General features: G+C 49.9%; 2 protein-coding genes across 4 annotated transcripts in view; both read left to right on the forward strand.

The window, feature by feature from the left end:
- Positions 1-14,709, forward strand: part of LOC147433518 (sec23/sec24 transport family protein) — a 102,431-nt gene that overhangs the window by 31,052 nt on the left and 56,670 nt on the right. The gene's annotated exons all lie outside the window — the stretch shown is intronic.
- On the forward strand, positions 100-14,657 carry LOC147433519 (uncharacterized). Its single transcript, XM_086490601.1, has 5 exons — positions 100-144; positions 7,012-7,151; positions 7,194-7,296; positions 7,411-7,647; positions 14,649-14,657. Exons 1-5 carry the CDS (start codon positions 100-102, stop codon positions 14,655-14,657), a joined length of 534 nt encoding a protein of 177 aa, XP_086346727.1.

Genomic DNA, 14,709 nt, shown 5'->3' on the forward strand with positions numbered 1-14,709 from the left:
TTGTATGTGGTTCTGTCTGCGTTGCTTGAGCTGTAATCTCTCCCCTCAGTGGTTTTTTCTTTTCCCAGATGTTGCATGTCTTGAAGAGCAGCCGTATGCATGGTAAAGTTACTGTCATCTTTACTGGCAATATCTACACTGGTGGCAAGTGTGTTCTGTTTTGCTAGGAGGTTTGTTGACATTCTAGGCACTCTGCACCTTGCCTGGACCATCTATTAACACTTGCAGGTGTGGGTATTTGAGTGTGTGTGTGTATGAATGTGTGCTCAATTACTGCTTAGTGGTGAGTCTAGCACTCGGGTGTGAGAGTGGGTGGGTCTTTGTTCTTGTCTTGCTTGGTCGGGTGCGTCGTTTTGTGTTTCTATTTTGGGCGTGCCTTTGGCTACAACTTTTCAATTAGAGTGGACATCTGCTACCTTGTCCACTCCTCCGTGCTTGTGCTTCAGACCACTTTCCTGTAGGTTGCTTCGGCAGTACCGGACCGATTGTTTTCTAGTGGGTGCTGAGCACCCATCAGCATCGGGGCGTGCATCACAGCCAGGGGTCCAGTGCCTCCCTCCCCATGTGTTTGGTCAGTCTCCACGCATCACTGTTAATTGCGGTAGCCGGTGTGCTCTAGTGTTTTGTTGTTTGTTTTCTTCTTGGTCTGCTTCTGTTTTCCCTGTCACGTCCTTTTGCTTTGTTGGCACCTTTTGGTTGTTTTGCTTTGATTTACCTTCCAGGTGGCATGGCGGCTCTCTCCCAGTTATCTGCCACCACAGCTCTCTCCTCCATGGCATGGATCCTCGCCCTCCCTATCTTCTTCGATTTGGTTGAGCATCTCGTCTGGGAGTTCTCTCAGAAGCCATCGTGAGCAAGTGGACAGACTTGTTATGAGATTTTTCGCCTTCTGGGGTTGTTCGAGATTTGCAAGGCTTGCTTTCCTTCTGGGCAGGAGGTCTTCTGGAAATTTCTGGATTGCTCCTTGAGGCTTCTTCACATATATCTGGAAAGCGCCATAGTACCGCATTTTTAGCTTTGGAAGAAGCTGCTCCTTTCCCTTTCGTTTCCTAAGGTGTGCCTTCTCAAACCGTAAGAGCACCCAAATCATCCTCCTTGCAAGTCGCGTCGATGTCTTATCAACTGCCTTATTATGCCGTGTTTGAGACTTCTCAAGAGCCTGGCAAATCTTGGCAAAAGCACTGTCCAAATCTCTCATATAGTGATCCGTTTCAAAAATCTTATCCTGGGTCTGGGGAATTCTCTGATCTACCAGCTGATTCCCTTTTCCTTTCTTTCCTTGTGACCTGGGACGTGTGAGTAGCTTCGCTAGCTTTCCTTGTCCATTGGCATGTGAGTCTCAATCATCGGAACCTTGAGACGCACTATCATGTGATTCCCTTTCTGTGCAATCCTCTGAGAAGCATTGGTTCCTTAATTCGTTGGAATCCTCAAATGGGCTACCATTTGATCTGATTGACTAGAATCTTGTGATGAGTTGTCCTCCGGTTCCTTGATTCATTCTCTTCATTGGCACACTCTTGCCCTGTTGAGGTGGATACTATCCTGTCCGTAGGATGAGTGAATGAGCCGGCATGCATTCCAAGTCGTTGCTTAGCATGTTCCATAAGTAAGTCAGACTTCTACTTTAGACAATAGTCTCGAACCTCTTTTATCAAACCACATTAAAACCGCTCAATCTGGTCTTTCGATGTAACCTTCCGAAACGAAGACACTGGCAAATAAGTATCCCAGAGCCTCTGGCAGTAGTCCTCCAATGTATCTTTCTTAGTCATTGTCAAGTGATGCCAAGCCGCGATGACATCTCTTGCTTATTCATCTGATATTTAAGTTGACGTGAAAATTGTCTTGAATTTTAATCACGTCGTAGGTGCTTCTTTGCGTAACAACAGAGTAGACCCCCTTGTCTATAGAGTTCCCTTCAAGTAAAATGCCGCCTTTCACAACCTAGAGTGTTCTGTGAACCGTCCACCAGAGAAGGCGACGTCAAACTGTCGTACAAACTCAAGGGCTCGATGGGTGTCCTGGTAGCTTGAAAACGTCTCAAACCTGATCGCCTGACTCCCTTCCTTGAACTCCTTGGTTTTCTTGTTGATCTGGTCACTGTTAAAAGAGGACGAGCTCTCCTCCTTTGAACCGCTACATGGCCTTTCATGCCTTTTAGACTTTTTCAAAAAAAAATCTTGTCTTTGGTGCTTAAAAATTGAGGAACCTTCTTAGCATCCTCGAATACTTCAAATGGCGCCTTCATTGTGTGTTGTTGTAGGCAAACTCCACCAAGGGGAAATACTTTCCCCATTAAGTCTTCTGATCCGAAATAGAAGACTTCAACAAATCCAAAACCATTAAATTGGCTATCTCAAATTGCCCATCTGTCTGCGGGTGGAACGAGGATGAGAACTACAACGGCGTGTCAATGTTCTCCGAAATTGCCCTCCCAAAACAAACTAGTAAACCGGGGATCTCTGTTTGAAACAATGGACTCAGGCATGCTATGTAACGGAAAAATTCTATCAAAGAAACAATCTCGCCCAATGATTAGGCTCGACCGTCTTCTTTATTGGAGTGAAGTGGGCCTGCTTGCTAAATCTGTCAATGATTGTGCAAATGCCATCTTGCCCACTTTGAGTCTTGGGAAGTGTAGCAGGGCTACAGTGTCACTGGCACAAGACAAGCAGTTAGTTGCAGTTGGGTTGGAGTTCACACTCGACGGACTCTCGCTGGGCAGTGACACATGGCATGTGGTACGGATGGTGGTCTAGTGGACACCGAGGCCAGATCATCCTCCCCACACTCGCCTCTATCCAACCCTCCCCACTTGCACTCGCCCCTACCCTCCCCTCACTCGCCGCTATCCAACCCCTCCCCACTTGCACTCGCCTCTACCCTCCACTCACTCGCCCCTATCCACCCCCTCCCCACTTGCTCTCGCCCCTACTTGGGGCAGTAGCAATGCTCATAGCCCCAAAATCAGGGGATTTTTTGAACTGTTTCTCAATTTTTCTTTCTACTTGTATAACGTCGCAGTGCAAGATTAGGGGGTGTGTCATTTGATGAGACAAGTTCTTTGTGTTATTGGGATGGTAAGCAATTGTTTCCAGCCATGGAGTGGGCCTCATGCGTCTTAAGCTCTTGTTGAGGATTCGTAAAGTGTCTACAAAGTTATGTAGACACGTAGAGATGCCAAACTTTTACTGCAACATACCTAGGTTATGAGGGTAATGGCGACAACACTTTCTACTTTCTGTTGGGTGACAACGAGCTTCATTTTTGTGTTCTATATATGTCGTCCCTTCTTTTTAGTGTATTAGTACTGTTGCAATTTCATATCGCAGTCCAATATCCTATCTTCCCAGGACGGTGAGTGGTCTTGTGGCAGGCAACCTGTAGCAGGGCTACAATGCCACTGGCACAGGACAAGCAGTTAGTTGCAGTTGGGCTGGAGTTCTCACTGGACGGACTTTCCACCCCCTCCCCACTTGCTCTCGCCCCTACCCTCCTACCCTCGTCCCTATCTAACCCCCTCGCCCCTACCCGCCCCCTCGTCCCTATCCAACTCCCTCACCCCTACCTAGCTGCCCTCGCCCTCCCTTCCCCTCTCGCCCCTGTTCACTCCCACCTCGCCCCTCTCCACCCCCTCCCCTCTTGCTCTCACCCCTACGGTTCAGAGTTTGCAGTACCTTGGGCTGAACCAATTACAAGGTTAAAGAGCTGCAATAATCAGAATTCATGGTTAGAGGAGGTGATGGACTGCCCTTTGTTGTAGCATCGGCGGGTGGTTTGATGTTGGCAAAATTGAGGTTGTTTTGGATGCGTACTCAGCCATTGTGTGGCACTTGTATCGCACTGCTTTCAGTGTGCAGGATGGTGAGCTTTCAGTTCTTCCACTTTCAGTGCTTGGGGCAGTAGCAATGCTCAGTCCCAAAATCAGAGGATATTTTTTGAACCCTTCTCAATTTTTCTTTCTACTTGTATAATGCCGCAGTGCAGGATTAGGGGGTGTGTCATTTGATGAGACCAGTTCTTTGTGTTATTGGGATGGTAAGCAGTTGTTGCCAGATATGGAGTGGGTCTCATGCGTCTTAATCTCTTGTTGAGGACTTGGTAAAGTGCTTCTCTACAAAGTTATGCAGACACGTAGAGATGCCAAACTCTTACTGTAACATGCCTATGCTATGAGGGCAGTGGCGACAACACTTTCTACTTTCTGTTGAGTAACAACAAGCTTCATTTTGTGTTCTCTATACGTCGTCCCTTCTTTTCAGTGTATTAGTACGGTAGCAGTTTCTTTTTGCAGTCCAGTATCTTACCTCACCAGGACGGTGAGTGGTCTTGTGGTGGGCAACCTGTAGCAAGGCTACAGTGCCACTAACACAGGACAAGCAATTAGTTGCAGTTGTGGTGGAGTTCACATTGGATGGACTCTTGCTGGGCAATGACACGTGGCAAGTGGTACGGATGGTGGTCTAGTGGACACCGAGGCCAGATCACCACCACCTCAGTTTGGAGATAGGTTTAGCTGGATTGGGATATCTGCTAGCCGTTGGTGGCTCGTTAGATATAAGTGGTTGGTTCTAGGTCGTGTACACTATCATTATCTTCTTTGTATGTAGACGTATATGTGGAGAAACCCTTAGGAATGTTGGAACAAGTATTTGTATACTCATGTAGGATACAATATAAACATACCTTTGTTGTAGTAGATTTTAAAAACGACAATAGCTTTGAAGTTATTTTGGGGTGACCCTTTATGCATCAACTCAAGATGGTTCAAGATTGGGGCTATGACAATCTCTACTTACGACACAAAGGAATCAAAACTAGGGTTACCACAAAGGACCGTAGTTATAGGGACGTAAACGAAACCTCGATAGAAGACTTTGCTATCACTAAGAATGCTATATATATTTGGATGTGCGGAGCGTTGGAATGCGAGTCTAAAAAGGGAGAGTTCTGGAGGCTAGTATCTTGAATTCACGCACAACACGTCTTCACCATCCCTGCACAGCTGAGCCTCGACACCCCCATTGTACCCATGAGTTCTCGACTGGAGCTGAGTGTGCTGCCATGCCAGAGTCTGTATTGGTTTCTTTGAGTTAGTCGATGTTAATACTGTTCACGTTCCACTGTTGAGTCTTGTTGTTGTTGCTCTGTTATTCATTGTCTTCTGTGTTTTCATTCTGTGGAGTGAGATCTTACGCACAATGCACCGAGGAGCACCCACTACAAAGAGCACGACACATTATCTCCGCTACAGGAAGATTTAAAAAAATTAAAATCCATGGCAATTCTTTCTGAGGGACGGGAGGGTATGGGAAAAGGTTGTAAAAGCCCTGGTGCCTTATGCCTGTCAAACTTGGCCTTTTGGCATACTAAGCAAGTGTCAACAAACTCGTCCACATCCTTTTTGAGCCTCGACCAGTGAAAGTAACGGTCGACACCCTTCAAGGTGGTATCTATGCCGCGGTGGCTGGAAAAAGGTGGACAATGGTACTCTATTAAGCCCTTTTTCCTCAAAGGTTGTGTAACACATATCATTTTTCGCATCAAATAGCCGTCCCGTATGGATAAGCTTGCAACTGTCCCTCCACTCTATATCCGGTGAAAGATATCTGCAAAATCAGGATCTGTGGCGTAATGATCTACCATATCCGGAAGCTGCTTCTGCGACAAGAAGTAGCGTAAACTCTTTCGGTATTTCTTTATCATTAATCATTGCAAAGTACAACTCCCGAGGACAAAACCAGAGCCGCAAAAGCAATTAGTTCAAAAGCTTCAAGTTGCAAAAGCATCTGGTCCAAAAAACGGCGCCAAAAGGTGGTAGCGCAAATCGCGGAAGTTGCCATGTCAGCATGTCAGTACAAAACTCGGGGCTGTCCTAACGGCCTGCCACGTCAGCAACCTTCATGTGATCTTTCTTATTGTTATTTTTGTGTCCCCCAGGGCCCCATCGAACGGGACGCTATAAGTTGGAACAACTTATAATCTTTAGATCTTGTCAGTTTTCGGGCGGATATGCCACGTCATCATTTTTTGACATCAAACAACGAGCATGCATTACATTATACAATTCCACAATCAGATTTTCATCCAGTCACCTCATCCACATCAAAGCTCTTGATATTCTGGCATAGCAATATTTCACATCCAGATCTCATTGATCTCTAACAGATGTCTTGATGCACTAAGACCACTTACCTAGGCAATCTCATTCAATAGAAACTATTGATGCACCAGACTCATATGCTTCACAAAAATGCTTTACAGACGACACAAAATTCAAAAGTGCAAACCCATACTATAAAGACATACAAATACAACCAAACCCCTCCCAGACCAAAGTCTAGGTCGTTTAGAGGGTTCTATATACAGCCAAATGTTTCCCAGACCGCAACCTGCGTCATTTAGAGGTTTCCATCAAACAAATTCAATCGGCTCCAAAACAAGTTCAAAATAGATATTTCTCGTGTGTCATGTGGAATTTCTTCTTGGAGGTGACCAAGATATAACAATGGTGTTGCTCGCCGCCGCTGTCGCGCCCACCCTCTCGCCATCGTTGCCCCCCTCGCTGCCCCTTGCCCTCGCTGCCCGCACTTGCTGCGCGCTTCCTCTAGTGTGCTGCCCAGCCCGCCCGATTGCCCAACCTTACCCTTGCCCTCTTGTCACCCCGCCCTTTGCCCTTTGCCCGCCCTTCGCCGCTGCCCTACCCGCCTGCCGCCCCGCTTTTTACCTCAGCTCGCCATCCTCGCCTCCTAATCGAGCAAAAAGACGGCCATCCTTCTTGGCGGGCCTCGTCAGTACCATTGACGGGTTTGGTCCAGCAAAAGCTTTTCTTTTCGACGACGCTTCTCCGCCCTTTCCTCACAGCAACAGACACAGATGGAGGCTCCAGCTCCGCCACAGAGGGACTTTGATGAAGTCCCCTCGCCCGACCCCGCTGAGCCCACCATTCGACTTGCTCTTACTCCGAGAGAGCAAGCGAGCCTAGCCGCAGAGGTGGATTGTCTGCAGGTGACCTCAGTCATCTGCAAGATTCTCGGCACCAGACCCAATAGAGGAGAGCTGCGTGACCTTCTCCAGGCCCGCCTTCTTGCAGAGGTGGGTAACATCTTGGACTTTCAGATCCTCGGAAGAGGCTACTACCAGATCGAGTTTGAGACCCTTGAGATGGCGTCCAAGGTCATTGCCATGAGTCCATTGACTATCCGAGCAGCTCGAGCCTACTTTCGACAGTGGAAACATGGTTTTGACCTTGCTTCAGATGTTTTGGTAGATGAGGCAGACATCCCCATCTCCGTATGATTTCCTGGTTTGCGGAGGAAGTACTTACCACTTTTGTCCAAGATAGGCTCAGGGATTGGGACTGTCTTGGAGACACCTCGCACGGCAGCCTCAGTAGCTACCAAGGCGGCCGGCATTCCCTCAGTTCGCGTTCTGGTTAGAGACACTCACACTCTCCCGAAGGTCATTCTTCTACCTCGGGTGAGTGGGGGTTGTTTTAGACAGAGTGTGGAGTATTCGGGCCTCCCGAACCAGTGCTTCAGTTGTCGACAAATGGGCCATCTTGCGAAGGCCTGTCCACGGAGGAGGCCTCGACCTACACCACAGACTCAGCCCCAGCCTGCAAGGGCTGGCCAGCAGCCACAGGCAGAGACACAACAAACACATGCAGAGCCACCCTCCGAGCCTGGGGCTCCAGCGAAGGAGGGATGGCAGCAGGTCCGTGGTCGACGACGGCAGGGGCCACAGTGACAGCCTGGCACTCAGAGTGGTCCTCAGGCGCCTACTCAGCAGCAGTGGGTTCCCACGGGGAATCGTTTCGCTTCTCTCGAGTAGGATGAGGTCCTTGCTCTAGCCCCCGCCTCAGCTTCACCCTCTACAGCCCCTCCCCCCAGAGTTCCCCCCTCCTCATCATCCTCCCCCCCGCCTCGTGCTCCCGCTGCCTCTTCCTCCCGCCCCTCTACCTCTGCCGCTCCCCCTCGCCCCTCTTCTCCACCTCTCCCCCCTGCTCACCCCCCCCTCCCGCTCCAGTTCCATAGTTGACCCAGGGGGCAAGGCCATCTCTGGCTGCTAGGAGATCTCTTGGCAGCGCCTTTGCCACGAGTCGCTTGGCGAGAGAGAGATAACCTTTCTTGCGACCCCCTCTACAGATACAAACGTCTCCCTTTGCAGCTGTCCCTCGTGGTTTGACGAGCTTCGACATTCGGCGCTGATGGGACTTCTTCGACTACGACTTTGCATGTTTTCTCGGCGACCCCTCAGCAGACCATGATGTAGCCTGCTTCAGGGTCCATGTTCTGTTCCTTGCAGCTAGGGGGATAGAGGCCTTGGACTTAGTGGATGGCTTCTCTTCCCTCTTTGCGGCAGGGACCAGACTGAGTGGACTCTCGACTCAGTGTTGGAGTGGTTGCATACACAGGTCTTTGGGTTCTCTCACGTCACATGGGAGAACTAGGAGTTACAGACATGCTTCAGACTTAGTGGCCATTGGCCAAGTTTGTGGTGACCCCTCCAGATACAGCAAGATGTAGACACATCGTGGTTTATTTCTTTGCCGATACGCAGTGCTTGCCATGCTATGTACACATTCATGAGGACTCCTAGACAGAGGAGGTTGCTTTACGTACGGCTCGCTCTACTTGGGCTTGGGTCAGGCACTCGTTGCAGTCACGCCTATCTAGAGAACACTCGGATGCGGATTACTCCCCATCCAAGCCAGCCTCGAAGATAGCACGTTTTTAGTTGCTGCGGCAACATCTGATCTCTCTTGCTCCCCATGAGGATCGTCTCATGGAACGTGCAGGGACTTGGTGGTCCCCAGTTCAGCGTGAGCGGGGCCGACTGCGTCAGGAGCTTCAGCGCTGCCTAGTGGGAGGAGAGATTGATCTCCTTATGCTACAAGAACACCATCTGTGTGAGAGCCGCATTAGACGTGGTGGTCAGCTCTTACATGGACGATATGATACTTTTTGGTCAGCTGCTTTTGGACCTGGAGGCATCCAAGGTGGGGTATGTATGACTATTGCGGACTCTTTGCAGCAGGCCATTGTGGGCAGAGGGATTATTGTGCCAGGCAGGGCTCAGTGGATCACTATGCAGATTCAAGGTTGCCTTGTGGGCTTCCTGAACATCTATGCGCCCAATGTGGCGAGTACACGAGCAAAGTTTTGGTCACAGATAGTTGAGTCTCTGCCGTAGGCAGAACACTGGTGCATAGGGGGGGACTTCAACATGTTGGAGGATCCTTCTGACAGGATTGGTGGTAGCCATGCTACTGTGCATGGAGTTGAGCTGGCAGCTTGGGAGAGGTTCTGTATGACTCTGAGGGTCTCGGATGTGTGGCAGCACTCTAGTTTTGTGAGGCCCCCAGACAGCCTAGCCTTCTCTCGTTCGGACCGCAGAGTGGGAGGAGTGAATCTATCACTGATAGATCGCTTCTACACTAGTGACCATTTCAGTTACTTGGGTGGGACAGTTGGCATTTTGGCAGAGACTTCCTTCTTGGACCATGCACCAGTGATCCTCATAGTGGCAGACAGGCAGAGGAGGGGGAGCACGATGCTTCGCATCCCAGAGAGGGTCTTGTTGGACTCTGCACTCAGAGAGCGATCAGAGGCTCTCTGGACAGAGAGCTTGGACATGCAGGATTCTCCTGCTGACAGAGTGGCCTCAGGACTAGCTCAGATTAGTCGTTTCTTTCTCCAGGAGTCTTTGGCTCGCCTGGCTGCAGCGAGAGAGTAGGAGCAACGTCTCAGACGGGGCGTTGCTTCGTTGCAGAGGATGCAGGAGCAGCATCCAGACAGTCCTTGGCTGGAGGAGCAGGTACAATAGGCTTGGCAGGAGCTTGTTAGCACAGAGGAGCGGCGCCATGAGTTTGCTTTCCATCGACAGGCATCTCAGTGGACACAAGTGGGTGACAGAGTGACTGGTGATTTGTTCGAGGCAGTGGGACCTCGGCATACGCATGCCAAGGTCAGTCAGTTGAGGAGGCCCGACGGGTCAGTTGCTTCTGAGCCAGAGGACATGCGTGCAGTTGCTATTGACTTTTATCATGAGTTACTGTTTGCAGAGCCTCAGTCAGAGCGTCAGGATGCATGTAGGGAGTTGAGGATGCCCGACTGGTCAGTTGCTTTTGAGCCAGAGGACATGGGTGCAGTTGCTACTGACTTTTACCGTGAGTTACTGTCTGCAGAGCCTCAGTCAGGGCGTTAGGATGCATGCAGGGAGCAGGTGTGGGCACAGATGCCTTGCCTTGTGACTGAGGAGATGCGTCAGAGGCTTGAGCTGCCACTTCAGCTTGAGGAGGTGCACACGGCTCTGAGTGCACTCTCCCGTGGTAGCTGTCCAGGTGAGGATGGATTGACTCCCAGTTTTTTCTTGGAGTACTGGGACTTGTTTGGCCCAGATCTCTGTAGTGCTTTTCAGTACATCTTGCAACAAGAGTGATGCCTGACAGCATGAGTGAGGGTCTGATCTACCTCATTCCCAAGGAGGGTGTCTCCTTGGATGAGATTCGACAGTGGCCCCCCATCACCATCCTCAACTCAGCCTACAAAATTCTTGCCAAGGCTCTGAGTTTGAGGATCTAGCCACTTCTAGAGAGCCTTATAGATGGGACTTAGACAGGTTTTGTCAAGGAGCGCAGTATCCTTGACAACATTTTTACTTTTTGGGAGGCTTTTGTCCTAGCGCGGCTCCGTGGTGAGGATCTGTTGATTCTTCTTCTCTATTTTGAGAAGGCATACGATAGAGTTGACTGGGAGCACTCTATGCAGGATGGGCTTCTCAGATGCTTGGATCAGAGGGGTGTTAGCTTTGTATAGACAGGCACACAGTCAGGTACTTTTGTCAGGAGGTAGAGGTGATCGTTTCATGCTCACATGTTCGGTCAGACAGGGCTGTCCTCTTGCCCCCTTCCTCTTTCTGTTCTATGCTGAGGCGATGAGCAGGTTTTTGGTGTCGTAGCAGGTTGGTCTACGGGGCTTAGCACTCCCTATTCGGGGAGATGAGCTACTGGACACTGGGTTTGCTGACGACTCAGCCTTGTACTTGGATGGCCCGGAGGCCAACCTTCACAGGTGTGAGCAGGCTCTTGAGACCTTCTGTTGTGCACCTGGCGCACTGATCAACCGGAGAAAGAGAGTGGCTTTCTCGGTTGGTAGTGCTCCTGTGCCTGACTGGACGCCAAGTGAGGGTTTCAAGTGGATTCCCCTAGGGACTATAGTTCGGTACTTGGGTTGTCAGGTTGGTTTGGACTTGTCTCCCGAGCAGCAGATTGCTCCCCTCCTCCTGTCCATTAGGAGGAAGTTGTTACATTGGAGCTCCGCGTGACTTTCTTTGGCTGACAGAGTTGTAGTGGCCAACCAGGTGCTGTTGGCTACTATGTGGTACATCACTTCTTGCTGGATCTTGTCGAGTTCTTGTATCAGCGAGGTAGAGCGGCTGATCAAGACTTTCCTTTGGTCAGGGCAAGACACTCTGATTGCCCGAGCCAAAGTGGCTTGGCAGGTCATCATTCTTCCTTGTTCACAGGGAGGGCTTGGGATCATTGACCCATCACAACAGAGCAGAGCCCTTCTTGGGAAGTTCATCGTCCGGGGTCTTCTTCCAGGTGAGGAGTCCTGGAAGGAGTTCTTGTTACAACGGCTTCGGGCTAGGGTGCCTCAGGCAGGAGCCCCTTGCAACCTTCGACCATATGGATCTTCACAGAGATGCGTAGAGTTGGTTTCAGCAGGAGACTGGAGGATCGCTTTGTTGTGGGGTTGCTTCGATCTTGGGACGACTTGCGGCGAGGCCTGGAGCAGCGCTAGCCTACTTGCACGGAGGAGCGCCTGCAACAGCCACTTGTTTGGAACCCCATGGTTAGCACTCAGAGAGGTTGGTAGTCGGCCTCATGTTTCCTGGGGTTCCATGGGAGCGGGTCCAGCACACTCTTTAGGTGACTGGTTACAGTTTTCAGGCTTGTCAGAGGAGCTACAAGGCTTTCAGCTTGCAGGGCATGAGAGGGGTGCAGAGCATGTGTCAGGACATCTCAGAGGCAGTACCAGCTGAGTGGCTCACGCCTCTCGAGTCAGTAGCGCCCAGATGGATGGGAGCCTTCACGCGACTGGAGGTTCTCATCTCTATTCGGGCTTGCTCAGAGATTTTTCCCTCCCTGTTTTTCGAGCTACAGGGTGAGGGACGCTTACATCGAGTTGCAGTAGAGGCCCCGTAGGTGGCAGTGTTGTTTTCAGAGGATCCGAGTGGTGGGCATCTGTGGGAGGACTTGTGTCATCGATCCTGACCCAGCAGCTCTTGAGACTGGACATTGGAGGCTGTGGGCTTGGGAGTGTTGTCCCACTAGCCCGAGTATAGTGGGACCTTGGAGACTGGCTCTGGAGGGACCCTTTCTCTTCTCCAGACCACCCAGGTGTCCCTTTCTTTCAATACATTGTTCGACTGGGACGTCACATACTGGCAGCACAGAGAGAGGCTCGCCCTGCTGCAACACCTCATTGGCAGGAGGAGGGTCTCACAGCTGAGTTCTTGGCAGCTTTTTGGGAGAGGTTGTGGGACTCCAGACAGCCGAGGCGAGTCAATTTGTTACAGTGGCTGGTCGCACATAGAGCTACAGTAGTTGGGAGTTGGCTGGTGCATAGTGGTCTCTCGGCCGCATGTGCAGCTTGTGGCCACCTTGTGGAGAGTCGGCGTCATTGTCTTTGGGACTGTCCTTTGGCACAACAGGTGTGGCTTCGTGTTCTTCGGCTGATGCTTGCTCTTTCCACGGCTCGGCAGTACAGTTGGGAGTTGGCTGGTGCATAGTGGTCTCTTGGCCGCATGTGCAGCTTGTGGCCACCTTGTGGAGAGTCAACGTCATTGTCTTTGGGACTGTCCTTTGGCACAGCAGGTGTGGCTTCGTGTTCTTCGGCTGATGCGTGCTCTTTCCACGGCTCGGCAGTACACTTGGAGGCCAGCGGCTTGGTCCACTCTCATGGGCCCGGCCGGCACTTCAGTTTGAGCTATCTTCCACCAGCAGGATGATAGTGATGCAGGGGGTGCGACCTACACTCCAGCCTGCCACAAAGCTTACTCCACAGGAGTGGTGCAGTGAAAGAGAGGAGTGCTGGGAGCTCATCAGTGGCCTGACACTCTGGTTCATCTGGCGGGCCCGCTGTTTCCGCATCTTTGAGGCTCGCCCTGTACCACCAGCAGAGACTGTTCACGATCATTGGCTAGAGTTGATCCACACTCTCAGAGGACAGCTAGAGAGACTCCAGGGCAGCTCCGACCGCATGCGGGAGCGTAGAGAGGCCTTCCTTCGACTCTGATGTCCTGGGCCTTTTTTCACCATGGTCGAGGGTGTACCCAGATGGCACTACCGTCCACTTGTGTGGCTTTTCCCTCCTCCCATTTCTTGATTTAGCCTCATTGTACATATGCTGTTTTTTCATTGGGAGAGTCTCCCCTTCATGGTTGTTGTAGCCCTCTCTCGAAGAGGTGGTTGTAGCCCTGTGGGTAGACTCATTAACTAATAGAAGGATCTTTTTCTCGGAAAAAAAAAAAAAAGTTCAAAATAGATATTATCTATCCCAAACAATTTTCAAATAGTATTCAAAATCTCAATCAAAATTTCAACAAGTGGTTCTTCTCATTGGATTTTCCATCTCCCATGCACTCTTTAGAAAAATTACCATTTCAAAACTCCATGGCTACTATATAGGTGACCAAGTCTACTAGCAACAAGAAGGGTTCCAATGAAAGGCTGTACTGGTTTAATAGTTAGTTCTGCTTCTCTTCACGCACTACTACCCTCCATCTAATGGACAAGTCACTGAAAAGGCTGTCAAATAGAACACCACCACCATGAACTAATCCAAAACAACAAAAACCTTGAACTTGAAAGAGAGCTGAACACTTAAGACAAGACACCGTGGGGCGGAGTAACGGAGTTCCCCACTCAGATGCATTGCCCCTGTGTGTGCCTGTGGGTATCTAGCACAGAGGACATAAGTGTTGAAAATAAACGTGCTACAAAACAAAATAGACTGACATGGGGGTGTGTGCATATGTATACGAGGGGTGAGGGAGATGGAGCTGCAGAAATATGTATGTAGGGGAGCTCAACCACTATTTGTCGATGAGGAGATTGTTCTCATATGTAAGGGTAATGGAGGATAATCTTTCGCTTGTGCCTCTATTGACATCTCTCTCTCTCTCTCTCTCTCTCTATGCAGCCCTTTTCATAGAACAGCCCACACTTAGATTGCTAGTGGAATGGAGAGATGAAAGAGAGCTGGGTTGTCTCTTCGAAAGGTCAGTTAGTGTTCTGGCTATTGCTTTGAATGCAATAGAGGCCAAAAAGGTCTGTGGTGCGAACGTATCACTGCAAGAGAGCTGAACCACTTAAGAAAATCTATGGGAGGTAAGACAGACGTGACAAATGCTTGTAAACCTGCGTGCCAAATCCCTTTTTTGGACATCCTGAGTGGAGAAGCATTCTCATTCTTTAAGAGTGGGCTTGGATGCTTGTAACATACACAAATTAATAGGGCTTGCGAAGACTGCTGTACCACATGGGACATTGTGTACTAGTGGTATTTGTTTGGCAAAAAATGGCACTTGTACGGAAGTTGAGTCTGATAAAGTTTTGGATGTTTATATGTTTTCAGAAAGTTTAGTTTCTTCTGGGCTAAATCATGGTCCATTATCAGTTGTATTTTTTTCCTGAGA

The sequence above is a fragment of the Adiantum capillus-veneris genome, chromosome 19 (genome assembly GCF_014529385.1).
Source record: "Adiantum capillus-veneris isolate H3 chromosome 19, ASM1452938v2, whole genome shotgun sequence".
NCBI classification, from domain to species: domain Eukaryota; kingdom Viridiplantae; phylum Streptophyta; class Polypodiopsida; order Polypodiales; family Pteridaceae; genus Adiantum; species Adiantum capillus-veneris.

Bases quoted from the DNA above. Each gene is read 5' to 3' on its own strand.
- LOC147433519 (XM_086490601.1), top strand. From the start codon at position 100: ATGGTAAAGTTACTGTCATCTTTACTGGCAATATCTACACTGGTG. The intron at 145-7,011 runs GCAAGTGTGTTC...GATTGTCTGCAG, and splicing joins TGGCAATATCTACACTGGTG to GTGACCTCAGTCATCTGCAA. The intron at 7,152-7,193 runs GTTTGAGACCCT...CATTGCCATGAG, and splicing joins AGAGGCTACTACCAGATCGA to TCCATTGACTATCCGAGCAG.